The sequence below is a fragment of the Polyodon spathula genome, chromosome 2 (genome assembly GCF_017654505.1).
Source record: "Polyodon spathula isolate WHYD16114869_AA chromosome 2, ASM1765450v1, whole genome shotgun sequence".
Lineage (NCBI taxonomy): Eukaryota > Metazoa > Chordata > Actinopteri > Acipenseriformes > Polyodontidae > Polyodon > Polyodon spathula.
The window spans coordinates 35008622-35032926 of NC_054535.1; the positions used below are offsets into that span (position 1 = coordinate 35008622).

General features: G+C 39.4%; 1 protein-coding gene across 1 annotated transcript in view; it reads right to left on the reverse strand.

Annotated features, from left to right (window-relative positions):
• Positions 1-3286: 3286 nt before the first annotated feature.
• Positions 3287-24305, reverse strand: part of LOC121295651 (dual adapter for phosphotyrosine and 3-phosphotyrosine and 3-phosphoinositide-like) — a 32595-nt gene continuing 11576 nt past the window's right edge. Inside the window, exons 3-8 of the mRNA XM_041220583.1 lie at positions 23413-23546; positions 16504-16634; positions 15498-15545; positions 14908-14970; positions 14478-14563; positions 3287-3440 (exon numbers count right to left, since the gene is read on the reverse strand). Of these exons, the coding sequence (XP_041076517.1) occupies positions 3344-3440; positions 14478-14563; positions 14908-14970; positions 15498-15545; positions 16504-16634; positions 23413-23546 (559 nt within the window). The 3' untranslated portion in view covers positions 3287-3343. The remainder of the gene's footprint in view (positions 3441-14477; positions 14564-14907; positions 14971-15497; positions 15546-16503; positions 16635-23412; positions 23547-24305) is intronic.

Below are 24305 nucleotides of genomic sequence, written 5' to 3' on the forward strand. Positions count from 1 at the left end.
GTTTCTTGTGTAAAAACACAACACCGGCCAGAACCCACTGCAGACAGCGATGTTGAACAATCACAAAAAGCCACTGCCGGAAGAAAGTATTGTGAACTGTGCAAGCAAAATTGACTTCTTTCCAAAACTCCTTGGAAGTGCTGAGCAGGTGGGGTGGCTTTGTATTTCATTATAGATAGGAACTGTTTTTTGAAGTGGCACCAGTCATTTTGGTTAGGCCTATAGACAAAAAAAAGAGGTATGGATTGGATGATTTTTTTGTAAATAGTTTTATAAATAAACAATTTGCAATTTTTTTTTTCTTTTTACCAGATGTTCCTTAGATATTGGAGTTTTATTGTAAATAGTTATATTTGAGCTGGCATTTCTAAACCTAACCCCCAAAAAATATATAAACAAGAAATTAACATTTTTTCTAAAAAGTTTTAATTTTCTGTGTTTTTTCTAACTATTACAAAAATGGTGAGTCTAGGATTGTTAATTAAGTATTTTCCTGAATCCCGTTTGTCCCCTTTCATTTGATATAAGGCACTTTCATGTGACCCCTATAGTTATGAAGATTTATGTAAAAAAACTAAGAACAATTAAAAACAGGTGAAAACGGCTTGGAGTTTATAGGGTTAATTATTTATTTAATTTATGGCTCCAGCCACATTCCCACATTATATGACAGGGAGGAATTTAACCCCCTCCCTGTCAATCTAATATTCCCCACACCTTTCACCTTGCCACATACCTCCCCGTATGGCCGCAATCGACCACCCCCCTCCCCTCATGTTCATTTTTCTCCATATGGACTCTTGTGGGCAGGTTAGATGGGTGGTCAGTCCACTTTCCAGTGCCTCCTCACAGGGACTGAGACCCGGTGACATGGGAACCAAACGGGGTGGCAGGGGCGACTGAAGCGCAGGCCAGTGACCAGGCTTTGGCACCAGCAGGCAGAGGTGAGAGTCCTGGAACCGGCGAATCAAAGACTGATCCACCAGGGGGAACTAGGCAGGAGGTAGGTGATACTCCAATGACATCTGCCGACAGTGCAGTGACGTCTGGGGTTTCGGGGGAGCGCACTAGGCATCCAGATGAACAGATGCGTGGTGGAGCATCACACTGGGCTATATATGTGTGTGTATATATATATATATATACAGTGCCTTGCAAAAGTATTCAGACCCCTGACCAATTCTCTCATATTACTGAATTACAAATGGTACATTGAAATTTAATTCTGTTCGATATTTTATTTTAAAACACTTAAACTCAAAATCAATTATTGTAAGGTGACATTAGTTTTATGTTGGGAAATATTTTTAAGAAAAATAAAAAACTGAAATATCTTGCTTGCATAAGTATTCTAACCCCACACATTAATATTTGGTAGAGCCACCTTTTGCTGTAATAACAGCTTTAAGTCTTTTGGGGTAAGTATGTACCAGCTTTGCACACAGTGTTGGAGTGATTTTGGCCCATTCTTCTTGGCAGATTTGCTCCAGGTTGTTCAGGTTTGTTGGACGACACTTCTGGGCCTCAATTTTCAAATAGTGCCAGATTCTCAATGGGATTGAGATCAGGACTTTGACTGGGCCACTGTAGGACATTTACCTTTTTGTTCTTGAGCCACTCCAATGTTGCTTTGGGCTTGTGCTTGGGATCATTGTCCTGCTGAAAGGTGAATTTCCTCCCAAGCTTCAGTTTTTTAGCAGACTGAAGCAGATTCTCTTGCAGTATTTTCCTGTATTTTGCTCCATCCATTCTTCCTTCAATTGTAACAAGATGCCCAGTCCCTGCTGATGAGAAGCATCCCCACAGCATGATGCTGCCACCACCATACTTCACTGTAGGGATGGTGTGTCTTGAGGCATGGGCAGTGTTAGGTTTGCGCCACACATAGCGCTTTGAGTTTTGGCCAAAAAGCTCTATCTTGGTTTCATCTAACCAGAAAACCTTTTCCCACATCACAGCTGGGTCACTCTCATGCTTTCTGGCAAACTCCAGACATACTTTCAGATGGTACTTTTTGAATAACGGCTTCTTTCTTGCCACTCCCAGCCATTGAACTCTGTAGCTCCTTCAAAGTGATTGTTGGCCTCTCTGTGGCTTCTCTCACAAGTCTCCTTCTTGTCTGAGTGCTGAGTTTTGAGGGACAGCCTTTTCTTGGCAGTGCCTGGGTGGTGTGATGCAGCTTCCACTTCCTGATTATTGATCCAACTGTGCTCACTGGGATATCCAACCACTTAGATATTATTTTGTACCCTTTCCCTAATCTATGCATTTGTATTACTTCTACTACTATCTATACTACTATCTCTATACTTCTGTAGAATGCTCTTTGGTCTTCATTTTCCTTCAGATTTGCAGCCTTACCAATGATCCTTCAACAGTGGGGTTTTTATCCAGAAAATGGTTCAGCAACTTTAATGGTTCAGAGGTGGGGGCCAGTGGTAAGGTAATTGTGTCCTCGTTAGGGCAATTTCTTTCATCGGTGCAAACTGGGAGCTTCCACAGCACTGGGGTTGAATACTTATGCAAGCAAGATATTTCAGTTTTTTATTTTTCTTAAAAATATTTCCCAACATAAAACCAATGTCACCTTACAATAATTGATTCTGAGTTTCAGTGTTTAAAAATAAAATATCAAACAGAACTAAATTTCAATGTACCACTTGTAATTCAGTAATATGAGAGAATTGGTCAGGGGTCTGAATACTTTTGCAAGCCACTGTGTGTGTGTGTGTGTGTGTGTGTGTGTGTGTGTGTGTGTGTGTATATGTGTATATATATTATATATATATATATATATATATATATATATATATATATATATATATATATATATATATTTTTTTTTTTTTTTTGAGCAGAACATCTTATCTTTAAAATTGACCCAAAGTTCAAGTTCAGTAGTCTTGTTGTTAATCGTGCAAAGCAAATACTAAATGTTTCGATTTATTCTTTACGCAACTTGTACCATTTAAACGTTTTGTATTTGATGCAAAACATTACATTTGATATTCACTTTAAAAAAAAAAAAAAAAAACATGTCATTGAGTTTATCTGTTTAGTTTAACAGAAAGTAATGTACACTTTTGTTCCGTATTTTAACCTTATGATGGGTGTCTGTAGAAAATGGATTCACGGCGTCATCACTCCAAGTTCAAAGAATAGTATAAATAACAAATCCAGTTGTCATTAAATCTTCTTCATTAGTTGGCTTCTACGTTAGATCTTAGGAACAGCAATTCAGTAAAAACAAATAAAAGAAATAAAAGAAACAGGACAGGACAGGAAACAAAGTACAAAAGTCAATTTTATCATCTTCAAAAGTAGACTTATCATATTCACGCTGTTAGCAAATAATAAAGTCTTCGGTGCACTGTTTCCCACAGCAGAATCTGAATAAATTCTTTTGACATGTTTGGTCATCTGCTTTTCTTAATTTGTGACTGAAAAACAGAATAAATCACATTAGAAAAAAATTACATTCACATTCCACTTCCCTTTCTTTTACTATTAACCAGCCCTCTCTTAAAAACCAAGTAACCTGGAGATGTAAATTCTGCAGATTGGCTAAACATATATGCAAGTAACAGAAATACTGGTGTCTGCAGAGCTTGTTATGCTTTCAAACCCTGGGTACATATTAATACATACAACTCTGGTACTTGAGTTAGTTTGATTGCTGGTAATTGGTCCCAGTTAGTTAGGAAAATGATAAAGGTCCTTCATATTATTTTATGAAGTGGAATACTCAAATTTGAGGAAGGCAACAATGTCATATTTTAAATAGTCATTAAGCCCATATTAATTTATGGCCCACATGTTAATTCAATGCATGTTAAAGTATTGAAACCACATTGTAGGTGAACATAATATAACAGCTAAATTAAAGTGAAAATATTAAGAATTCTTACTTTTAAAAAAGGGATTTAGTAATTGTGATTATTTGATATTGTGATAAATGTAATCCAGTAATGACATATTCTGAAAACAATTATTATTTTGATCCCAATTGCTCATATCGAAAAACTTGGTCCCGGAGATCTACCTTGGACTTACCCTCCTATTTGATAATACAAGCCAATGCATTTGTACTGATTTATTAAAGCCATCCAAAATTTCAACAACAGGTTAACATTTAATCTAGGTATAGGCAACTCTGCTTGAGTCCATTCCATTCCTGGTTTAATAGAAAAATGTAATATAATGCTTAAGTGCTTCAGGACCTGGTCAGGAATTTAACTGGTTCAACTGCATGATAAAGGACATGGTTGGACTCAGAACAAAGACCAGGGGCTGTTTCTATATTGCAAGTTCGTAACTGCAGTTCTGATTGGTCTTTCGACCACTTATCACCTGCCAATTCCATCGGTCATCTATAACCCACTCGAATCGGTGTTAGCGTCGTGTTTCTATAGTCACGTCGCTAGCAATGCCGTATTATCTGAAAATGATTTAATCATGCAGCACAAGGATACCATGTATTTTGACTGGTCTAGAAAAGTAAGTTTGCGTAATCAGTACTCCTGTAACAGACAGAAACTACAGTTTTAAATGTGCTACTACCCCATTTTCCATCTACCCTGTGTTTATTTAATGTATTCCCATGTAAATGAAACGTTTGGGACTGCCTTGACTAATTATTACATCTATCAGGACACATGAGAAACATGAGGAGTCACAATATAAAACCAGAATTAACAGGGAAGTTGTCGGGAGTGTTAGGAGACGATGACAATGGCATCTCAAACAGCAGGTAAAAGGAAGCATTTCAGCAGGGCTAGCTTGCAGGTACTAGAAGTCGTCGAAAGTAAAAAGGATTTGTTATTTTCTAAACTGAACTACCATGTAACAACTATGTCCAAAAAGAATGGAACCAAATTGGTAACAGAATGACTTTCGTTAGTGAAGGAAGGGGTATAACATGGCAAAAAAAAAAAAAAAATGGACTGGTTACAGCAGTTGGACCCGCAAAAGGCCACCCTCCTCTCCAATGGCTTTAGCATCACAATTTGACAAGTGTGGTGCCCAGTCACGTAGCCACCACATTTCTAACAATCAGTTTGTGGTTATATATTATCTAGACGTTCAATGAATGGGGACAGACTTAAATGAATGACAAAACGGAATGCCCACTGACTACAATGGAGAAAGGAATGCCCATTGAATATAACGGGAAAAAAGAATGACAGCTTATAACTTAAAATGTTTCTTAGAACCCCTTATGTCATTACATAGACATGAACTATTATACAAAATAAAAGTGGAATGACAGACTGAGAATACTGAAAAACAAACAGTAAAATCATAGATAAATAAGGAATGACAGCTTGTATATTAAAATCCCTGACAAAAATATTAAAACCCCTAATACTGATTCAACCCCTGAAATGCCTAAATTACTTATTCAATTTGTGTTATTGGATAAAATACCAACTTGCTTTCTGTGCCAGTTTTTGTACCAAAATACATTTTGGGCCAGGATGAATACATATGGGTGACGTAAAAGGGTCCCCCCTCTGTCAGAATCAACTTTGAGGGAAGTGGCCCAAAGTGATTTTACCCTTGAAATGCTCCAGTTACTTATTCAATTTGTGTTACATTTGCAGGGTGCAAATAAGAAGCTAGCCAAGTATGTTGTAGTTTTAAAATAACGCCTCATCACTTGAGCCTTTTCATGGAAAGTTTATGCCTATCTTCGTCACTGGAGTGGAAAATGTGAGATAATAAAAAGCAGCAATTTTCTTGGAAAAGGAGGAGCATCTAAGTATAAGAATATGCGTTTATTTAAGTGTCTATATAGTATGACTGTAAGGATCCCAAGGGTGCCCTTCACAGTGCCATTTAATGTCCCAACCATGCTGTTTATAAATTAACCATACTGTTTGTAAATTAACCATCTTAAAAACAAATTACCCATATCATAAATTAACTGTCTCTTAAAAATAAATTAACCATACTGTTTATAAATTAACCATATTGTTTATAAATTAACCATCTTAAAAATAATTTAACCTTACTGTTTATAAATTAACCCTACTGTTTATAAACGAACCCTACTGTTTATAAACTAACCCTACTGTTTATAAATTAACCAATCAATTATTTCCTGAAGGGTGCCTGTCACAAAGACAGCCGTAGTGGGGGATGTCAGACCAGAAACAGGAAGCAGGAAATAAATGACAGAGAGGTGGAGTTTGGTGGAGCTGAGCGAATGGTCTCGCTCAGCTTTTAATAGTGCACAGACAGACAGAAAAGGTTGCAAAGACAAACAAGACAAAGGACACGGCACTGGTAGCCAAAATAAACAGACAAACAAAACGGATTAACGCTAAACAAACACAGTGAGCTGATATTTCACTTATTATTACTATTATTATTATTATTACCTCTGTCTCCAATCCCGTTCTCCACTCACCGAACACACAACCCCGAGTGAGTGAAAACATGCAGCTTTTATGCAGCTGTACCGAGACTCGATTGCTTAGCAATCATTCAATTGGAGTCGCGGTACAACTGCATGTGAATTAATAAAGTGCAATTCCCCGTGCTCACATATTGTTACTTTTTACTTGCACGTGAAGATTTGTGCAATCCTCGTGCCTAAATACAAATATACATTTTAAGCACTTGTGTTACACAGACCCGTTTATATCCTGTGTACCAATGACTATACATCAAAATTAACCCACAACATACAACACAAAATACACACAGGGGCAGGCACATTGCCACAGTGCCTCATACTTTTTGTCATTATCTTGCTTTATTCCTAAATAAAGACATTTATTGGACAGCAAAGGTTATAGATGGACAATTTCATATTCTGAAGTATACAAGGCTGATGGAAAGCATGTTAATTAATTAACAGAATGATGTAAATCTCTTTATTGCTGTTGATTCTTCATTGTTATTGTATGAAAAAAAATGCCAATGTAGATAAATACTTTCAAAATATATATTACTTTGAGAAATCACGTTTCTCATACTTCTGCATCACTTCATGAAGTCTTTAATCTGCATGCAAAAAAGTATATCATATATTTCATTTTTAAAAATAATATCTGTCATTATATGAGTTGTTTACTTCCTGCAAAATGTTTTCTACAATAATCTATCTATCTATCTATCTATCTACAACTTATTAGCAAGGTCAATTTTATAATAATAATAATAATAATAATAATAATAATAATAATAATAATAATAATAATTATTATTATTATTATTATTATTATTATTATTATTATTATTATTATTATATCATTAAATGAACAAAGTTTACTTATTGCAGTTTTAGAATACACATAACTAAAACTTATTTATTTGTTAAAATGTATCATTACGGTTTAAAATAAACAAGTAATCACCTGCATGCTCTTAAGTATTCCAAACCTGTCATTCCATGCCATTCCATTTTTATTTTGCATATTAGTTCACCTGTAAGCAGTGGCATGAAGGGTTTTAAGATGTGTGTTAAGATATTAAAATGATGAGCTGTTATTTTTCATATATCTAAATATTTTCATTTTCCAGTATTCCAAAGCCTGCCATTCCATGGAAAACAGCTGCAATTCCACGCCATTCCACTTTGATTTCGTACATTAGTTTATTTGTAAGAAACGGTATTAGGGGTTTTAAGCTTTCTGTTACGGATTTTCAGACACAAGCTTTCATTGCAAATTCATATTTTTTTCCATTATATCCAATAGGCATGCCTTTCTTCATTGCAGCCATGAATGAATGTAAAACAGTAAAACAATGTCAAACAGTACTTGGCAATAATTTATTAATCTGAAACAACGTAAAAAAATGAGGAGCACATATCTTCTATTAAAATTCCTATGACCGATGTTCTCTGTCGGTGTAAATACTTCTGTTTGTGCCGCAAATACACTGCATGCATTAGAGCAGCCATATTTCTGAAGGTTCAAAATAGGAAATGACTGTGAGATTTACCTGTCGTGCTTATACATCAGGTAAGATGGTGTCGCTAGAATATGACTAGCAGTACGACCAGGTAGTGTGTGCGACATTATACAGAAACACTGCTTCTATCGTATATTCTGCTCCCAACAGTGTACTTGCCCGATATGATATCGTAAGTGCATATAGAAACGAACCCGTGGACTGGGCCTGGGACTTTAATTGATATATATAATATATATATATATATATAATATATATATATATATATATGTATATAGATATATATATATATATCCCAGGGTCTACCACGGAGTCTCCTTTTAAAACGTGCTCATAATTTCCATCGCAAAAGCTTGTCCAACTCATCAGTTTCCAGTCAAAGGTGTGGACACAGAAAAGGTGTGTCTATTTACAAGAGAGGCCTTTGTAATTTGACTTTTGTCGGTGTGTTCGCAAAACAAGGTTATTTTGTCCATATTTAACCCTCCTCTATATTATAATTTATGTTTAAACTATTATTTTAAAGAACACAATCGTACATAAAAAAAAAAAAAAAATGTTAAAAACATGTAGTTTGTATTACTATATTTTCAACAAAATAGATGTTTGCTATTCATCCCAAACTAACTGCTGAACCATAAAAGTTGTGCTTTAGAACACATATGCCGCTGGTGCAGTAAATCCTGTTTGCTTATTTCCCAAGACACACTGTTACACACACACACCAGCATGGGGAAGTGAAGCTTCTTAGACGAAATTTAGCCACAGCTTAATAACTGCAACATCTACCCAGCAGGCTACACCCTAGGCTACATTCAATGGACCTCATTTACGAAAGTACATTAAACATTATGATGCACCATGATTGCAATTACTCTGCAAGTTAATGATTTCTGTATTTACTATAGCAATTGTACTAATTATCGCACAAAATAGTGGGCACATTATGGTGCACACTCACTTTATTGTGCAACACTATGGTAATCAGAATGAAAATGTGATTTGTATGGTAATGCATGATAAGGTATTTAAATGAGGCACCCCACTTTATTTAAAACATATTTACTAAAGGGTGATAATCGTAATGTGCACTTTAAAGTCAGCGATAATTAGTTTCTTTGGAAACCAGACTTTAACCACTGACAGGCACACTATTTAAACCTATTTTTCTGGGCTGAAATCTATCTGGCATCACGGAGGCATTATTTGCATTATCGTTTTCATATACAGCAGTGAAAATTACCTGTAAATAACAGGTTATATTAAGTGTGAACAAACGTGAATGAATGCTTTCATTTCTTAGATTTTATTCTATAGTTCATTACACTGGTAGTTAAATAAAACACTGAAGCAAAAAAGGTATTCCAATTTAAAACAACCTCTTCCACTAGAATTTCTAACTCTGTACTGTTTTAGTTTGCGCTGCCTCTACCTGTCCCATGCAGAGGGTTGTGTCTGTTAATCACTCATTTTCGGTCAATGTAAGCCACCTCCACCTCCACCTTTCACAACAAGCCAGTGACCAAAAGATTCGCCTGGACTGCTGGGGCTTTCTATATCACTGTGGTTGTGGGTAAGTCTCAGACATTATCATGCACATTAAATTACCACTCGCAATACATGGCCCCCTTACTTTTTAGAATATGTGGTTTCGCCCCAGTACTTTTACTCTAAAAAAATAAAGCTGCCTACATGTGCCACTGTTGTGTATTAACATGGTTTTTTCATAAACTGTGGTGAATTTACATTAGAAAACATTTTCCATGATCACAGACAACTGTTGGATATGGGAACAGAAAACAGAAGTATGAACATAACAGTTTCTTAGTGGGATTTGAAACGGTCTTAGGTCAAATTGAATATACCGATCTGCATGACAGAAACTCGATTATACATATCAGCGTTTATTTAATTCAATATTTTTTTCTGTAGTCCTTACATTTCTATAATCAAAATACTTAACCTCATTTTGAGAAATAGCAGATTTAAACGGCAAGAGAAAGCAAATGTAAGGTTTGCATCACCACATTTGTTTTACTATTAAAGAAACAAAGCTGTGGTAATCTGTTTACTTATTGTCGTAAGTAAGTGCAGTTTTGTATAAAATCTGAACGGAATGAAACATTGCACTTATTTTTCAAAATAACTTACTTTAGTAAGCTATATCGTGAGGGCGAGACCCTCACTGTAATATTTAAATACCTGTTATTGTGTTTACATTGTTGTTCTACTGGGGATAGAGCAGCAGGTTATGTATCATGCATGTTGTTGAGAAACTGTATTTGATATATGACGGTACATTGCTTTATTTAGATTAGGGTGCTTATCTCAATGCAGTTGCCATAGCTTGACAAGCGTTTTGTTACAGCCACCTTCCAATAGAAGGGGTAATACTAATGTTGTTATTACTGGTAAGAGTTAAGAATGAGAGAATAATAACGAACAAAAAGTGTGAAGGAGAAGAAACATGTTTCACATAAAATATCTAAATGTTTATTGTAAAAAGTATGAATGGAATGAATGTTAAATTATAGAGTTTATTTTTGTATAAAATCATTCCAGGTGTAAGTGTTTATTTAATTATTAATCCTGTTAGTATGCAGGGCTGGGGCTTATTTAATGCTGTGTCTTTCCTGTGCATTGGGTCACTCATGATGTCTTTGTGAGTGTCAGCCATTGTATGTGCAACCTGTTAAGCCTGTGAGCACTAGTTGTCATTTGTGTGAAGTATCTAGTGTCAAAATAAATATTTATGCCTGTGAACACTATCAAGGTGTGTTTGCAGCATTCCAAAAACCTGTCTTGTGGGTGGGGGTAAGCTCAGACTACCACCCCGTCACATAAATAAAACAAACACACACACACACATAGTAATGGTGAGGTAGGGTTCAGTAGGCAGTTTAATGTTAAACCCCAATTTCTGTACTTTAAGAACTTTGTTCCCATTCAGTGGATTTGCACGTACATTTGGATGTGTGTTCCCTATGGTTAGATCTCTTGATGTGGGCCATTTCGTTCTGCTCGGATATGCAGATTCTGACTTCGCCATCTAAAATACAGTTTTACAAATGCATCTATGTTTTGATTATATATTTATGGACTTGTATAGGTATCTGGCAAATCCTTTCTTATACTATTCAGACAGAAACATCTTACTGTATCTGTGAAACTCAACAAGTGCTAAAGTGTTACAATAATGTTAGCAAGATAAGATTGCTTGCAATATAAATAAAAAGAAAATCTTATGTTACAAAGGTTTACAAGTATAGCCACTTTTACTTAGTGTTCTACATTACTATATACAGGATATCTTCTTTCTAACTATATATGTGTGTGTGTGTATGTGTGTATATAAATATACAACCATTAACAACCAAATGAGCAAGATGGGTCGAATGGCCTCCTCTCATTTGTAACCTTTCTTATGTCTTGTAAGGGAGGAAAGGGTGATGGGCCACATTAGCATTCATAGTAACATGGATAAGGGGAATGGGAGCACTTTAAGACACTCATGCAACAGATGTATGACACAATGATATTGTCACCTGCAAAAATGGAAGTGTACACTGTTATGACACTGTGCTTACATGGGTGAGTGGAATGTGCTGTCATGTCAGTTTGAGAGGGCAGCACCAACAACGTGGATCAACCAAGAGTTTATCAATGTCATACAGGATGAGCAACACAATACAGTTTAATGGGAGGGATGGCCTCCCCGTCACAGCTGGGCTGTATAAATTGTACTGAAATACCAGCATGTTCTGTATCCTCCAGTGTTTTAGGACTACTGCAGATAGCACACACATGCGTTCTGTAAATATCAATCGGTAAGCAGTGCGCCTTCCCCGACAAACTTGGCAGCCTCCCAGTAGGGCTCTATGGAGCACTTAGAGGTCATACACCTAGTGGACCAAGATGACAGATGTCGCTTGTGTTATCTAGTTGTATGTTGTTCGTCTTAACTAATGAAGTCTGTTTGTGGTTGCTTGTGTTGCCTTGCCCCTTCCACTGCTTGTGAGGGGGTGGGAGGGAATGCAGAGTTAGGGTTAAAAACCCTAACATCGCATTTCCCTACTTTTATAGTTTTAATATCAACCCTAAATGATGGAAGTTTTTTGCAAAGATCATAATATTATTATATATATATCATATATATATATATATAGATATATTAAATATATATACTATATTATATATATATATATCTATACTGTCCGTTACAGCCGTGAGTGGTAACGTCAGGCCAGAATGAGGAAGAACACACAGGTAACTGCAGTTGCAAAAAGACACGCTACGCACCGTTTATTAAACAACAAAAAAATTAAATATTTAAACAAAAATGAACGCTCACAGAGCCCAGAAAATAAAAGGTTGAAACAAAACAAATCCCGAACACAGAATAGACTTAAAGGTCCTGCTGGGCAGTAGCCTTCACAGATCCTTTAGGTTTTGGTATCTGTGTCGTTTTCCTTTTTATTTTTTTAGTCTCCTCTGCAGCTCTATTTCACTCCTTTGAGCACCCACCCAGAGTGCAGAGAGCAGCAGGTATTTATACAGGTGACATCTCCCGATTAGCAACAAATTAATCACTTAATTAATTCGGGAGATGGCCACCTTGTGCATGAGGTTTAATTATGAACATAAAATACAAAAACAAAACAAACATACTGCCCCGCCGTCATTTACAATAAATCAATTTTCAAAACAATAACAAAACAAAACGCATGGCTACGGCGTCATATATGCAAATACATAAATACAATAAATAAATCATAATGCAAATATAAAATAACACAGGGCGGAGGGGGAGACCCCGTTCTAAAAATAAATAAACAATACATTTAAAACAGTGCTGTGAAAAAGTATTTGCCCCTTCTGATTTTCTGAATTTTTGCATATTTTTGACACTGAATGTTATCAGTTCTTCAACCAAAATCTAGTATTAGATAAAAGGGACCCTGAGTGAACAAATAACACAGCATTTTGATACTTATTTCATTTATTTATTAAAGAAAGTTATGCAAAACCCAATGCCCTGTGTGAAAAAGTAATCGCCCCCTTAGACTCAATAACTGCTCGTTTCAGGTCCTGCCACAACATCTCAATCGGGTTTAGGTCCTGCACACCAAACAAATGAAAAAAGCACCAAACTATGGTGTCATTTTTTTCTCTCAGACTCCCTCTATATACTGCTACAACTCAAGAAAAGAGGGGGCAAATACTTTTTCACGGCACTGTATATATACATTCCCCCTTCTTTTTTTGGCTTTGCAATGTTTTTGAAAACATAACTTTTTTCAGTAAATTGTGCCACTTATGTTAAAATAAACAATATTACATGACATTTGTTTTATACAGCTAATTACAGTCCACTGTTGATTTTTATGTGTTTTACATGCAATATGCATGGACTAGTTCAGTGAATGCTGTACAGTAACACATGTAGGAATAGGTTGTTAAATGTACAGTTGGGTTTTGGTCTAGACTGCTAAAAAGGTTAGGCTTGCTATTTTTCAACATTTATTTCTGTCCTCTCTAGTTGCCTTTAGAGATGGAATCAGCATTGTTAAACCATCTCCATTTCTTAATCACATCACGGATATCTGACAATGAAACAAGCTAAAAACATGTTCTAGCTCTACATTGCCTGAATAAAACTTTACTCTCACTGTAAGGAAGATGTAGTCACCACACTTGTTTAATAAAATAAATAAGCCCAGAAAAGCACATAATAAATGCAGAAACAGCAAGAAACAATAAGGGGGTTAATTGTGTTTGAATTAAAAAGGGTGCAATATAATATGGTGATACAGAGCAATGAACCTGTTAGAGTGACCACTAGTCAATTAGTCCATTGCCTTTTTTCCTGTGCATCATTTGCTGGAGTGAAATGAAAGGCTCATTACGTGAATCGTTCGCTGTTAATCAAGTGTCATCTGAAGGCAAGTAGTTTTGGTAGAAATACACGTCAAAAACTACCAAGCCTAATTATCATGGTTTATTCGGAAGAAAGAAAGTAACACTAAATACCTTCACTTTGTATATTATCACAGCCATTAAACTCTACCACTGACAATGGTGATATAACTGGTACTTACAATGAAAAGATCAGCTTCAACCCCAAAGACCCAGACATTACTGCTCAGGTTTTTTAAAAGGTTAGTGATGACACACTGCATAGTATTTATGAATTGTATGGTTTTTTTATTTGCTATGTAGGTACCAAGCTCTAGAGTCTTTGGTTTTCACAAGTGCAGCAAAATGAAACTGTTTAAACATGTTTTCTGATGTACGGTAAACAAGTACTGAGTAAAGAATTGCAGGTTTTAAACTTGTTATACACCTTTGACGCTGTTTAGTATTGACATATAATATATTGCATGTGTCCCATTCATCCCCCATTAAATTATATTTCAAAATGTATAAAGTTATTATATGTTATTTCCCTTACTTTGCGAGGTGACATATGACTTACTATTATTGTCTGATAATGGACTCCAAGCCATATATTCTTCTATACGAATATTTATGAATATTAAACAATGAATACTTACCAAAAACAATTGACTTTTTCTTGAGAGTAATCAAACTGCACGCCTGTACATTCCTCTAAATCTAAAGTACGAATTGGCTCTACACACTTCAAAGAAAGAAAATAAAATGTTAAGCTCTTCTTTATGACAAGCCAATCTAAACTAACTTAGTACACTCTTCTAAATGTGTAATAAGTACAGTTGTGAAACAGTAATTTGTTTAGCAACATTTTCTGTTTCCTTCTTCACATCCTGGTGACTTTCTGAAACAGTTTAAAGATTAAAGTACTACTGTGACCTTAAAAGAGCACGCAGAACCAAGTCTAACTACCAAATACATCTGTTCAACAATTTATCTGCCCCCCCCCCCCCTGCAAAACTATGCATCGGATACAGTGTAAGAGTATTGCATTAAAAAATACACCTTTTTTAAAGAAAGAAACCAACTTACCATTTTATCTTTGAAATATTTTAGTTCATTCCTATTTAACGTAAACCATCTAGTTTTCCAGTTCTGAAAAAAAAAAAAAAAATAATAAAAAATTAAAACATCTGAACAAAGTACTGGCAAGTTTTAAAAGCATATCAAGGATTATTCCCTATTGGTATGAATATTGGTACATGTTATTGCCATTTTAGAGTATAATGTTCACTAAAATTGAAAAACTTGAAGATATCTTGATGTATCTTGATAAGTATTCATTGACAATGATTCAGTGTTTAAAGTTATGAATAAAGTATAATGACTGCAATGACAAATTAGGGTCATGCCATTGGTCATCATCACAAAGGTTCAAATGTATTGGTTTAATAAAATGAAATCTTTTTGAAGTAAACATTCATGTCATTACATGTTTACCATTAAACAACTTATTTATATTATAAATAACCAGCAAAAGTAATAAAAAAAGCGTATCATTCATTTTTTCACTGATGTTACTAAACATGAGAGGAAACCTGGCTCTATGTCACCCCGGTAGGAAATTCTTCACCTTGATTTCACATTATATTTATCTGGGTTTAGAATTCCCATACACTTACCTTAATTATTGCTCCTTGCTTTATAAGATAGCCCTCCTTTGTACCCAGCTTGATCCCCACAAAAAAGAGAAGATATTTTAGGAAACAAGTGACCCAGAGATATAAAACTTATTTCTAGGGGTGGCTATGTTGTTATATACTGTAGAGATAGGTGAGAACTGCATGAGTAGTCAATGTGTTATTCAATAAGTGAGGTCACAGGATAATTAAGCTTTAGAATATTTCTTAAAGGGAATAAAAGGATAAGTGAGGTCCAGGATTATGCCTTTCTGCCTGAAAGGAGACACCCCTCCTATGAGGTGAGATCTCTGACATCACTAAAACCCCTTTCACACTGGCATGATCTACCCGGGTCAGAACCTACCCGGTCAGGACCTGGAATCAGCTACGTGATTTCACACTGCTTTTCATAAACCAGGGTTGACCTGGGTGACAGACGCAAGTATCATGCACCAGAAGCAGCTTGTTACAGACGCTTCCATCTAAGCTTCTCTGGATTTAACCCTCAGCCTAAATGTTGACTAGAGCAAATGTTTCTTCTTCCCTGCTGCAATCTGGCTCATGGTGTGTCTCAAGCAACAAAAATATGGCTAAACAGAATAAACAGAAATGTACCTTGCGGAAGTGAAACCTTCACGCAGGCGCGGCTGTTTGTTAGTGCACCGGCTCACGAACAGACATCAAGCATTTTGTCTCACTCAACCCAGGTCAAAGCATGTCAACCCACATCCTGAGGTGGGTTACTGGATCCCAAGATATATTACATTGTGACATTAGCCTTGTACTTCAACAGCTACTAATATCCCTCTACCACACCCTCCATTTATATATATATATATATATATATATATATATATATATATATATATATATATATATATATATATATATATAATATATATTATATATATATATATATATATAACAATTTTTTACAAGAAGTTTCACAAACCACAAGCCTGTTCACAATGACTACTGACCACAGAGCTACAAATGGGGAACTTACCGAAGCAGCGTTGGCAACTAGGTCATTCTCTGTGCGCCCGCTTTGCATGACTGTGTGCACGTGCACAGACTCATAAATAGATGGCTCCTCCACTTCTCTGGGATAGGGACATTTCAGTACAATAAGAGTTCCTGCAACAGATCAGAGAGGCACATTCACTTGCAACTGTGCTGCACTGTAAATTGAGTGGTGCATATCTCCTCACACTTCTATGTACTTTAATCAGATTAAACTGTTTTTCACTCCTCAGGTGTCAGTCAGTTAACAAATGTATTTAGTGAAATGGTTTGTTAAATGTCTAGACATCTTCATAAGTGAAGGCATTTAGTAAAATAACAGATTTGACAATAAGGGACATGATCATTACTAAGATTAAGAAACTAAATTGATATTTGCAGCTCCCAAAACATCCCAAATAAGTGCTGTATCACAACTTTAATAATACAAATTATGATACATTCCATTACTGTTTACTTTTTTCAATTAATTTATATTTTTTTGCTATTTTATCTATTTATTTTTTGTGGGTTGCCAGTATATCAGGAAACTGTCTCCATTTTATCTTGTTGGATATTAATATTTTCTAGTAGTATTCATGGGTAACTGACAATTAATTACCCATAATTACACATTCTTTTAAGCAGTCACTGATTACATTAACTGTTCTGGGTTTTGTTTTTTTACATGATGCATGTACAATTTTATGTAAACCAGTAAAGCACAATATTTTACTGGACAAATAGTATGATCTATTTTAAAGCATGATTTCCTGCTTTCGCTAGGCTTAGAAACTAGAGAATCAGAAGCAAATATAACATGTAATGTACAATGGATGAAGAATGACCTACTAATATCACTCAGGCATTAGAAAATGAGTAAGCAAACAATAAATTATGAAATATAAGAAACCATCCACAACACTATTGTAACACTGAGTTTGTTGTACATCTAGTGCATTTTTACACAATTTGCCTGCCAACAAAATTGATAGTTCCCTTTCAATTCGAAAATAACCATCAAGGATGGGATATAGCCCCCAGGCGGTAAGATTTAGCTGAGCTTATGTATTTCAAAGCTGCTGCATGCACTGACGTCTAAGCCCGCCCCCTTGTCGGCTTAGAATACCCAGTGCATGCAGCATCATGTTCTCCTTTGCTTTCAGCCAGGTAGGTATAAGCACGTAAGTATTTTTCTCTCTGAGAATCACTTAAAAAAAAAAAAGACTAGATCTTAGCAAGGATACGCTGTGCATCCTGACGACTAGGCCACACATTGCAGCCTCAGTCTTGAGTTTCAAGCAGCCCAAGGTTGGAGCTTGCTTGTCAGCCAGCAAGGTAATATCACCCACGGCTTATTCTAACTCGCCGCGTAGTCACTATTAGCTTACTTATGCGTTGTGCATTGGCTATAGTACCCCTGCATTAAAAAAAAAAGAAAAAAAAGAAGGAGGGAACCACCACAACCATATTTTTTTTGTTGTGTATACTTTATTTTATTTGCATTTAAAATTATACACACGGGTCTGTAGCACCTTAGGCCTTTGGCCTGTGTTTTCAGAGCAATATAGGCAAGTATAGTACCAGCACGCCTCGGTGCTCCGTGCACATGCTCAACACTCGACGCACGCGCTTTGACGCTCTGTGCGTGCGCTCGGTGCCCGACACTCTGTGCACGCGCGTCGGTGCTCTACGTGGCGCTTCAACGCTCAGTCCATGCGCCTCGGTGTTCGGTACACGCACTCGGCGCTTCAGCGTTCAACACTTCAGCGCTCGCCGTTTGGTGCACGCGCCTCGGTGCTCGGTGTACACTCTTGACGATCGACGCGCCGCGTCGACGCTCGGTGCACACGCTCGACGTTTCAGCAATCGACGCTAGGGGCACGCGCCTTGGTACTTGGTACACACGCTTGACGCTCGGTGCATGCACCTCAACGCACGTGCTTTAGTTTGCCGTGGTGCTTTACGTTCAGTCCACGTGCTCGGCGCTTTGATGCTCGGTGCCCGGTCCACGAGTTTCAACGCTCGGTACAGCTATATTGGTGCTGTAACGTACACGTTGCTCACACTCATCACATAATGTATGGCTTCCACAGATGCTTCACTTGAAACTCTAAGTTTCCAGCGTCGGACCGACACGAGGACTGTGTGGCTTGCCTGGGGCCATATCATGCTGTATCTGCCTTGGCAGACAAAACATATTGCCAGCTGTGCGCTAAATTTCAACCGCGAACTCTCCACCACAGGGCAAAGAAGTCAGTTGGGGGTCATTCTCCCTCATCGCAGGCTTCTCACGCCGAGTCTGCCCTGCCTTCAGGGTCGGCAATGCCTCCTCTTAAACTGCAGCTGTCATGCAGTCCGTCTTCCCAGCTAAACACTAGCTGGAGATCTCCAGACACCAGATGTGCTCGGAAACGTTTCCCCAGCCCATCTTCACAGCCACGGGGCTACTCTCCCTCTAGCAGGGAAACGCCCACGCTATCATTCACCCCGTAGGGAAGTGGATCGCCCTAGATCTCTCTCCGGATCACTTCATCAAAGGGACTGATATCAATCTCGATCTCCTCGTAGGGACAGGAGTCATAGGGACAGGTCAGGCGTGTTGGAGCTCACGTCCAAAATGTCTAAATTCATGGATGTCATGATGGGCCAACAGTCTCTGTTCATGGCCTTGGTGCCAAATATCGCACCTTGACCCAGGGATGAACCAGTTGCGTCACTTGTCGCCCAACCGGTGGTTCCTCCACAAACTCTGTCGGCTCCACCTGTACAACAGCAGGACCCAACTTTAGCGTCTTGGGATCTGGAGGCAATCTCTAGGGATGCATCAGACGTGGAACCCCTCCTCTATGAAGAAGAGTTGGACACAGAGTCGGCCTCACAGCATGAGCCTGCATTGGAGGTGTTGGAGACAGATGATCCTTTGTGGTAGGTAGTCGAGCGAGTAACATGCCACCTGGGAGTTGACTGGCCAACCGTGTAAGAACCTAGACGGTCGCTTTTTGAATCACCGTCTGCACAGGTACATCATACCAAGATGCTTCCAGCATTTCCGGACTTGATCAAGGAGGTGCAGTCCACTTGGGGGGCTCCGGCCTCTTCTCCTGCCACATCGCAAAAAGCTTCTGCTTTTTCGGCAATGCAAGGGGCGGACGCAGTTGGGTTGGCGTCTTTTCTACCAGTAGACGTTGCTATCACCGCTCTGGTGAAGGCCCCGACACTATCAGAGTTGACAAAGGAACCTGCATGCCCTAACAGGAAATGCAGGACTATGGAGGTGCACCTCAAGAAGGGCTATTTCGCGGCAACAGAGGCAGTCAGGCTATCTAATGTGGCCTACCTGTTAACTGTTTATCAGGCGGCGATTATTAAGGACCTCCCAGAATGACCCTCGGAGTTCCTTCGTACTGAGTTGGGTTTAGTTGCCCAATTATTGGTCAAACTGGCCCATTTGAATGCTAGGGCGCAGGGACGGAGCATAGCTTCGTTGGTGGTGGCTATAAGGCAGCTCTGGTTTTCGCAAGCAAGAGTTCAAGAGCCTGACAAGGTTCCCCTGTTAGATGCCCCTATTACACCGGGACACACGTTTGGCCCAGCGGTGGAGGAGATGCTCCAACGATCTGCTAAGGCCCGGGAGGCTTCTAAGCAGATGGCGCAAATGTGGCCACATCGGGGTTTTCAGCTAAAACGCCCACAACAATAGCAGCAGTGGCGTAGGAAACCACCACACCAGCCGACTCACCCAAGAGGTAGAAAGCCCTCACCTGATAATACTGCAACACTCCCTGCTGTGGTTCACCAGACCACAGCAGGGAGGTTGGCATTCTAGAGGAGGCGGTAGACCACGTCCACGTGACCCCGTGCAGACCTCTCAGGACCGGCAACAGGTCAAAAAGCCCAGAGACAGCCAGGCAGCCTACATAAAACCGTAGCTATCGGTTACAGCCTTCAGTTCCGGTTAACCCCCCCCCCTTTCGGGGAGTGATGGTGACCGCAGTGAAGGACTTCAACCAGTTTTCAGTCTTGGGTATGGAAATTCAAGCCTTGCTGAGCAAGTACGCTACTGAACAAGTACCTTCGGGTGTTACCGTTCAGGATGCTCACACACCGACACATCCAGTCTGTCCGGTACAGTGACTGGTTTGCCACCGTGGACTTGAAGGATGCATGCTTTCATGTCCCCATCTGTCCCGGTCACAGGAAGTACCTGCATTTCGCCTTTCAGGGCAAGGCATACGAGTTTCGTGTCCTTCCATTCGGCCTGTCACTCACTCCTTTGACCTTTTCGAAGTGTATGGACTTTGCGGGTACAGGGTGTCTGACTGCTAAACTACCTGGACCTGGGCGGGTTGCTGTCCCAGGGGCTTCACCAGATGGTAGCACGGTTATTGCTGTGGGCACAAACTTGTCTAATCTCCCTCCGGGCAGTCTATCCGCCGGGCCAAGCCAATCACGCAGCGGATCTCCTCTCCAGAGCAGATCCCCTTACAGGCGAATGGTGCCTTCACCCTCAAGTGGTAGCGCACATTTGGGAATGGTTCGGCAGAGCGCAGGTGGATCTCATTGTGTCGCGAGCATCCACGCACTGCCCGCTGCGGTTCTTGGTGAAGGATCTCGACAGCCCCCTAGGAGTCGACGCGCTGGCGCACGAATGGCCGCCAGGGCTCCTGTATGCCTTTCCCCCCGATACTGATGCTCCCCGCCTTCTTGGAGAAGGACAGGGTAGAGCGAGCGACAGTGATTCTGGTCACCCCTCGGTGGCCTCGGAGAATATGGTTTTCAAACCTGGTGCAGCTCTTGCATGGTCGCCCCAGGGAAGTCCCTCTGCGAGCGGACCTCTTATCCCCAGCCGAGGGGGGGGCTGTGGCAACTGAGCCCCGAGCAGATGCAGCTATGGGTTTGGCCCCTGAACGGGAACGCCTGTCCGCCTTAGGACTGTCGACAGCAGTTATTTCGACCATTCAGAGTGCGATAGCGCCCTCTACTAGGTCCCAGTATATGTACAAGTAGCAGTTGTTTCAAGATTGATGTCTGGCGGGGGGCTATGACCCAATATCGTGCCCGATGGCAGTAATACGACAGTTCCTTCAGAAGCTTTTAGGTAAAGGGAAATCTCCCTCTACACTGAAGATGTATTTAGCCGCCATATCGGCTTGCCACGAACGTATTGATGGGTTGTCACCAGGATGCCATTTTCTGGCATCTCAGTTCCTGAGGGGCGCAAGGCATTTGCAACCTCCAAAACGGACTAGCTTACCGTCATGGAGCCTTGATGTGGTGCTGGAAGCCCTTACCAAGACCCCATTTGAGCCTCTCCACAATGTGGAGTTGAAGCTCCTATCTGTAAAAAACGTGTTTTTACTAGCTGTGGTTTCAGCTAAGAGGGTGAGTGAGTTACACGCACTATCAGTGAATCCCTCTTGTACTTGCTTCGCAGGAGACGGATCTAAGGTCTCCATGCGTCCTAATCTGGCTTTCTTGCCGAAGGTTATATCCCTGGCCCATGTCAACCAGTCAGTGGAGTTGATGGCGTTCTATCCTCCCGAGAGGAAGAACGGTTACACACGCTCTGCCCAGTGCGGGCATTATGGGGTTATATTGATCATACACGAGGCGTGAGGCAGACATAGCAGTTATTTGTGTGTCATGGTTCTAAGAACTTGGTGCAGGCATTATCAAAGCAACGTCTTTCCCATTGGATAGTGGATGCTATTAAGTTAGCATATGAATCTGCAGACCTTCTGCCACCAGGGCAGTTGAAGGCGCATTCCACCTGGGGAAAGGCTACTTCCTGGGCCTTCTTCAGAGATGTGCCCGTGTCTGAGATTTGCGCTGCAGCCAGTTGGGCTACACCACATACATTTATGAGGTTCTACAGGTTGAATGTGCTGGGTTCCTCTGCTCCATCATTCGTAGAATCTGTGTTAGACTCTCTCATGCCGCACAATACGGACACGTAGACAGACTAGTATTTTTGGTGGTGACAATTCTACCTTCGGACAGGTGTCATTTTGGGCACAGACGCTGAGGCGCTGCTCCGTACATGCGTAGACGGATGCCTATGCAGTTGCGTTATGACGTAAGACTGTTCTGCTGCCGCGCTTTCTCCCTCGCGATAGCTTGGGTAAACTGTTCCCATCCTTGATGGTTATTTTCGAATTGAAAGGTTTCTTGAAAGAGAAAATAACCATCACGTCACGAGGTCGTTTCGGGAGCTTTCGCGGCCTGAAGCAAAGGAGAATGTGATGCTGCGTGCACTTGGTATTCTAAGCCGACAAGGGGGCAGGCTTAGACTGCATCCACTTAGTCAAGGTCAGACTAGCCAAGGTCTAAACCTGTTACAAACTGAAGCAGGTCCTTGACTATTATTGGCACTTATTGTTCCCAGATCCTGGTTTCTCTCAATGTACAACTGCCCATGGATCCCATCCATCTAGTAAACCACTGACATGCCTGCACCACTGGTTGGGAGATGGCTTGTATGTTCAATGAATTAGGGATCCTATCCAATATCTCAGGTTACAGTGTAAAATATACACTTTGTGGATCCACTGAAACATTCAGTCCTTGCTGACACCACAGTCTTATCCTCCCTCCACTTCTGTTCCAAGACTTTACTTTCATGTTCATCTTAGATTTTACATATTTTCTATATGTTTTATTAACATCTTCCAGCTGCAAGCTCACTTTCACTTCCTTTATTTGTATTCCCATGTTAATATTTTATGTTGTAAAATGTTAAACAAATCAACTCATAAAAATTGTTAAACATTTTTTATACAATATTAATCTATTTTGGTCCATGTTGTAATAGAAAAGACTGGAAAAATATATATTTATTTAAGTCAATATAATTATCTTACAAATACAAGTCCCATTAATAGAGGCACATGGGGGAGGGGGTTGTACTCACCAGTTTCACTCCCTAAAAGGGGCTGGTTAGCAAAGTGGTTGACAAACTCTTTAATCGATAGGAACTCATTAAACCCAAAGGTATAAGTGGTGCCAGACCGTGTGACCTGAAAGTGTTTGACAGAATCTTTTGCTCTGGAAAAGAGAAAGAAAAAACATGGTATGTCAGTACACATCCCCAAGGCTATAAATTACACATTAGGGCATCTCTACAATATCCCAATGTTTCACAGGAAGGTATATTCACCATAGAGGAGATTATAAAAATGATTAATCTGTGTAATAGGTAACTAATTGAGCAGGTAGGCCACAGCTCGAGGTGACAGCACTTCCGTGCTACACAGAGGGGCACTCTGTTTACATCCAGGAGGAGAGCGTCCACTCTGCAGGATAACTACTACGGAACCCTTCAACTACAACACGGTGCCAGTGAAAGCTCTGGTCAGCCAGGACCGGTGTCACTGGAAATAAGTTAGCCATGAAATAAGTTAGCTTTTGCCTTTTTGAGCCTTTCTATGCATGCGCGAATCTTAGAGCTTAAAGGCAAGTTAAGCCGTCGATTTTCTGTCTGTGTACTTTTATTCAGAACAGACTGTTATTGCGATGTTTCCAATGTGTCTAGTAAATTGACATTTTTGTTGCTTACTATTAAAATGTCTTTGACCAAAAACGTGTGTCTGTGTCTGTGTCTGTGTGCGTGTGTGTGCGTGCATATACACACACAGGAACTTCATGGAAGTTATCAAAGAAAAAACCACTTCGGGCTGGAGCTGCAGCTGCCAAACTCCTCATAATTTTCTCGTGCATCACCCAGCCAAGTCTTTGGAAAGATGTAAAGGCATCGCCAAAAAAAAAAAAATAATAATTTTAATCAGGTTGGACTTTTTAGGTGGG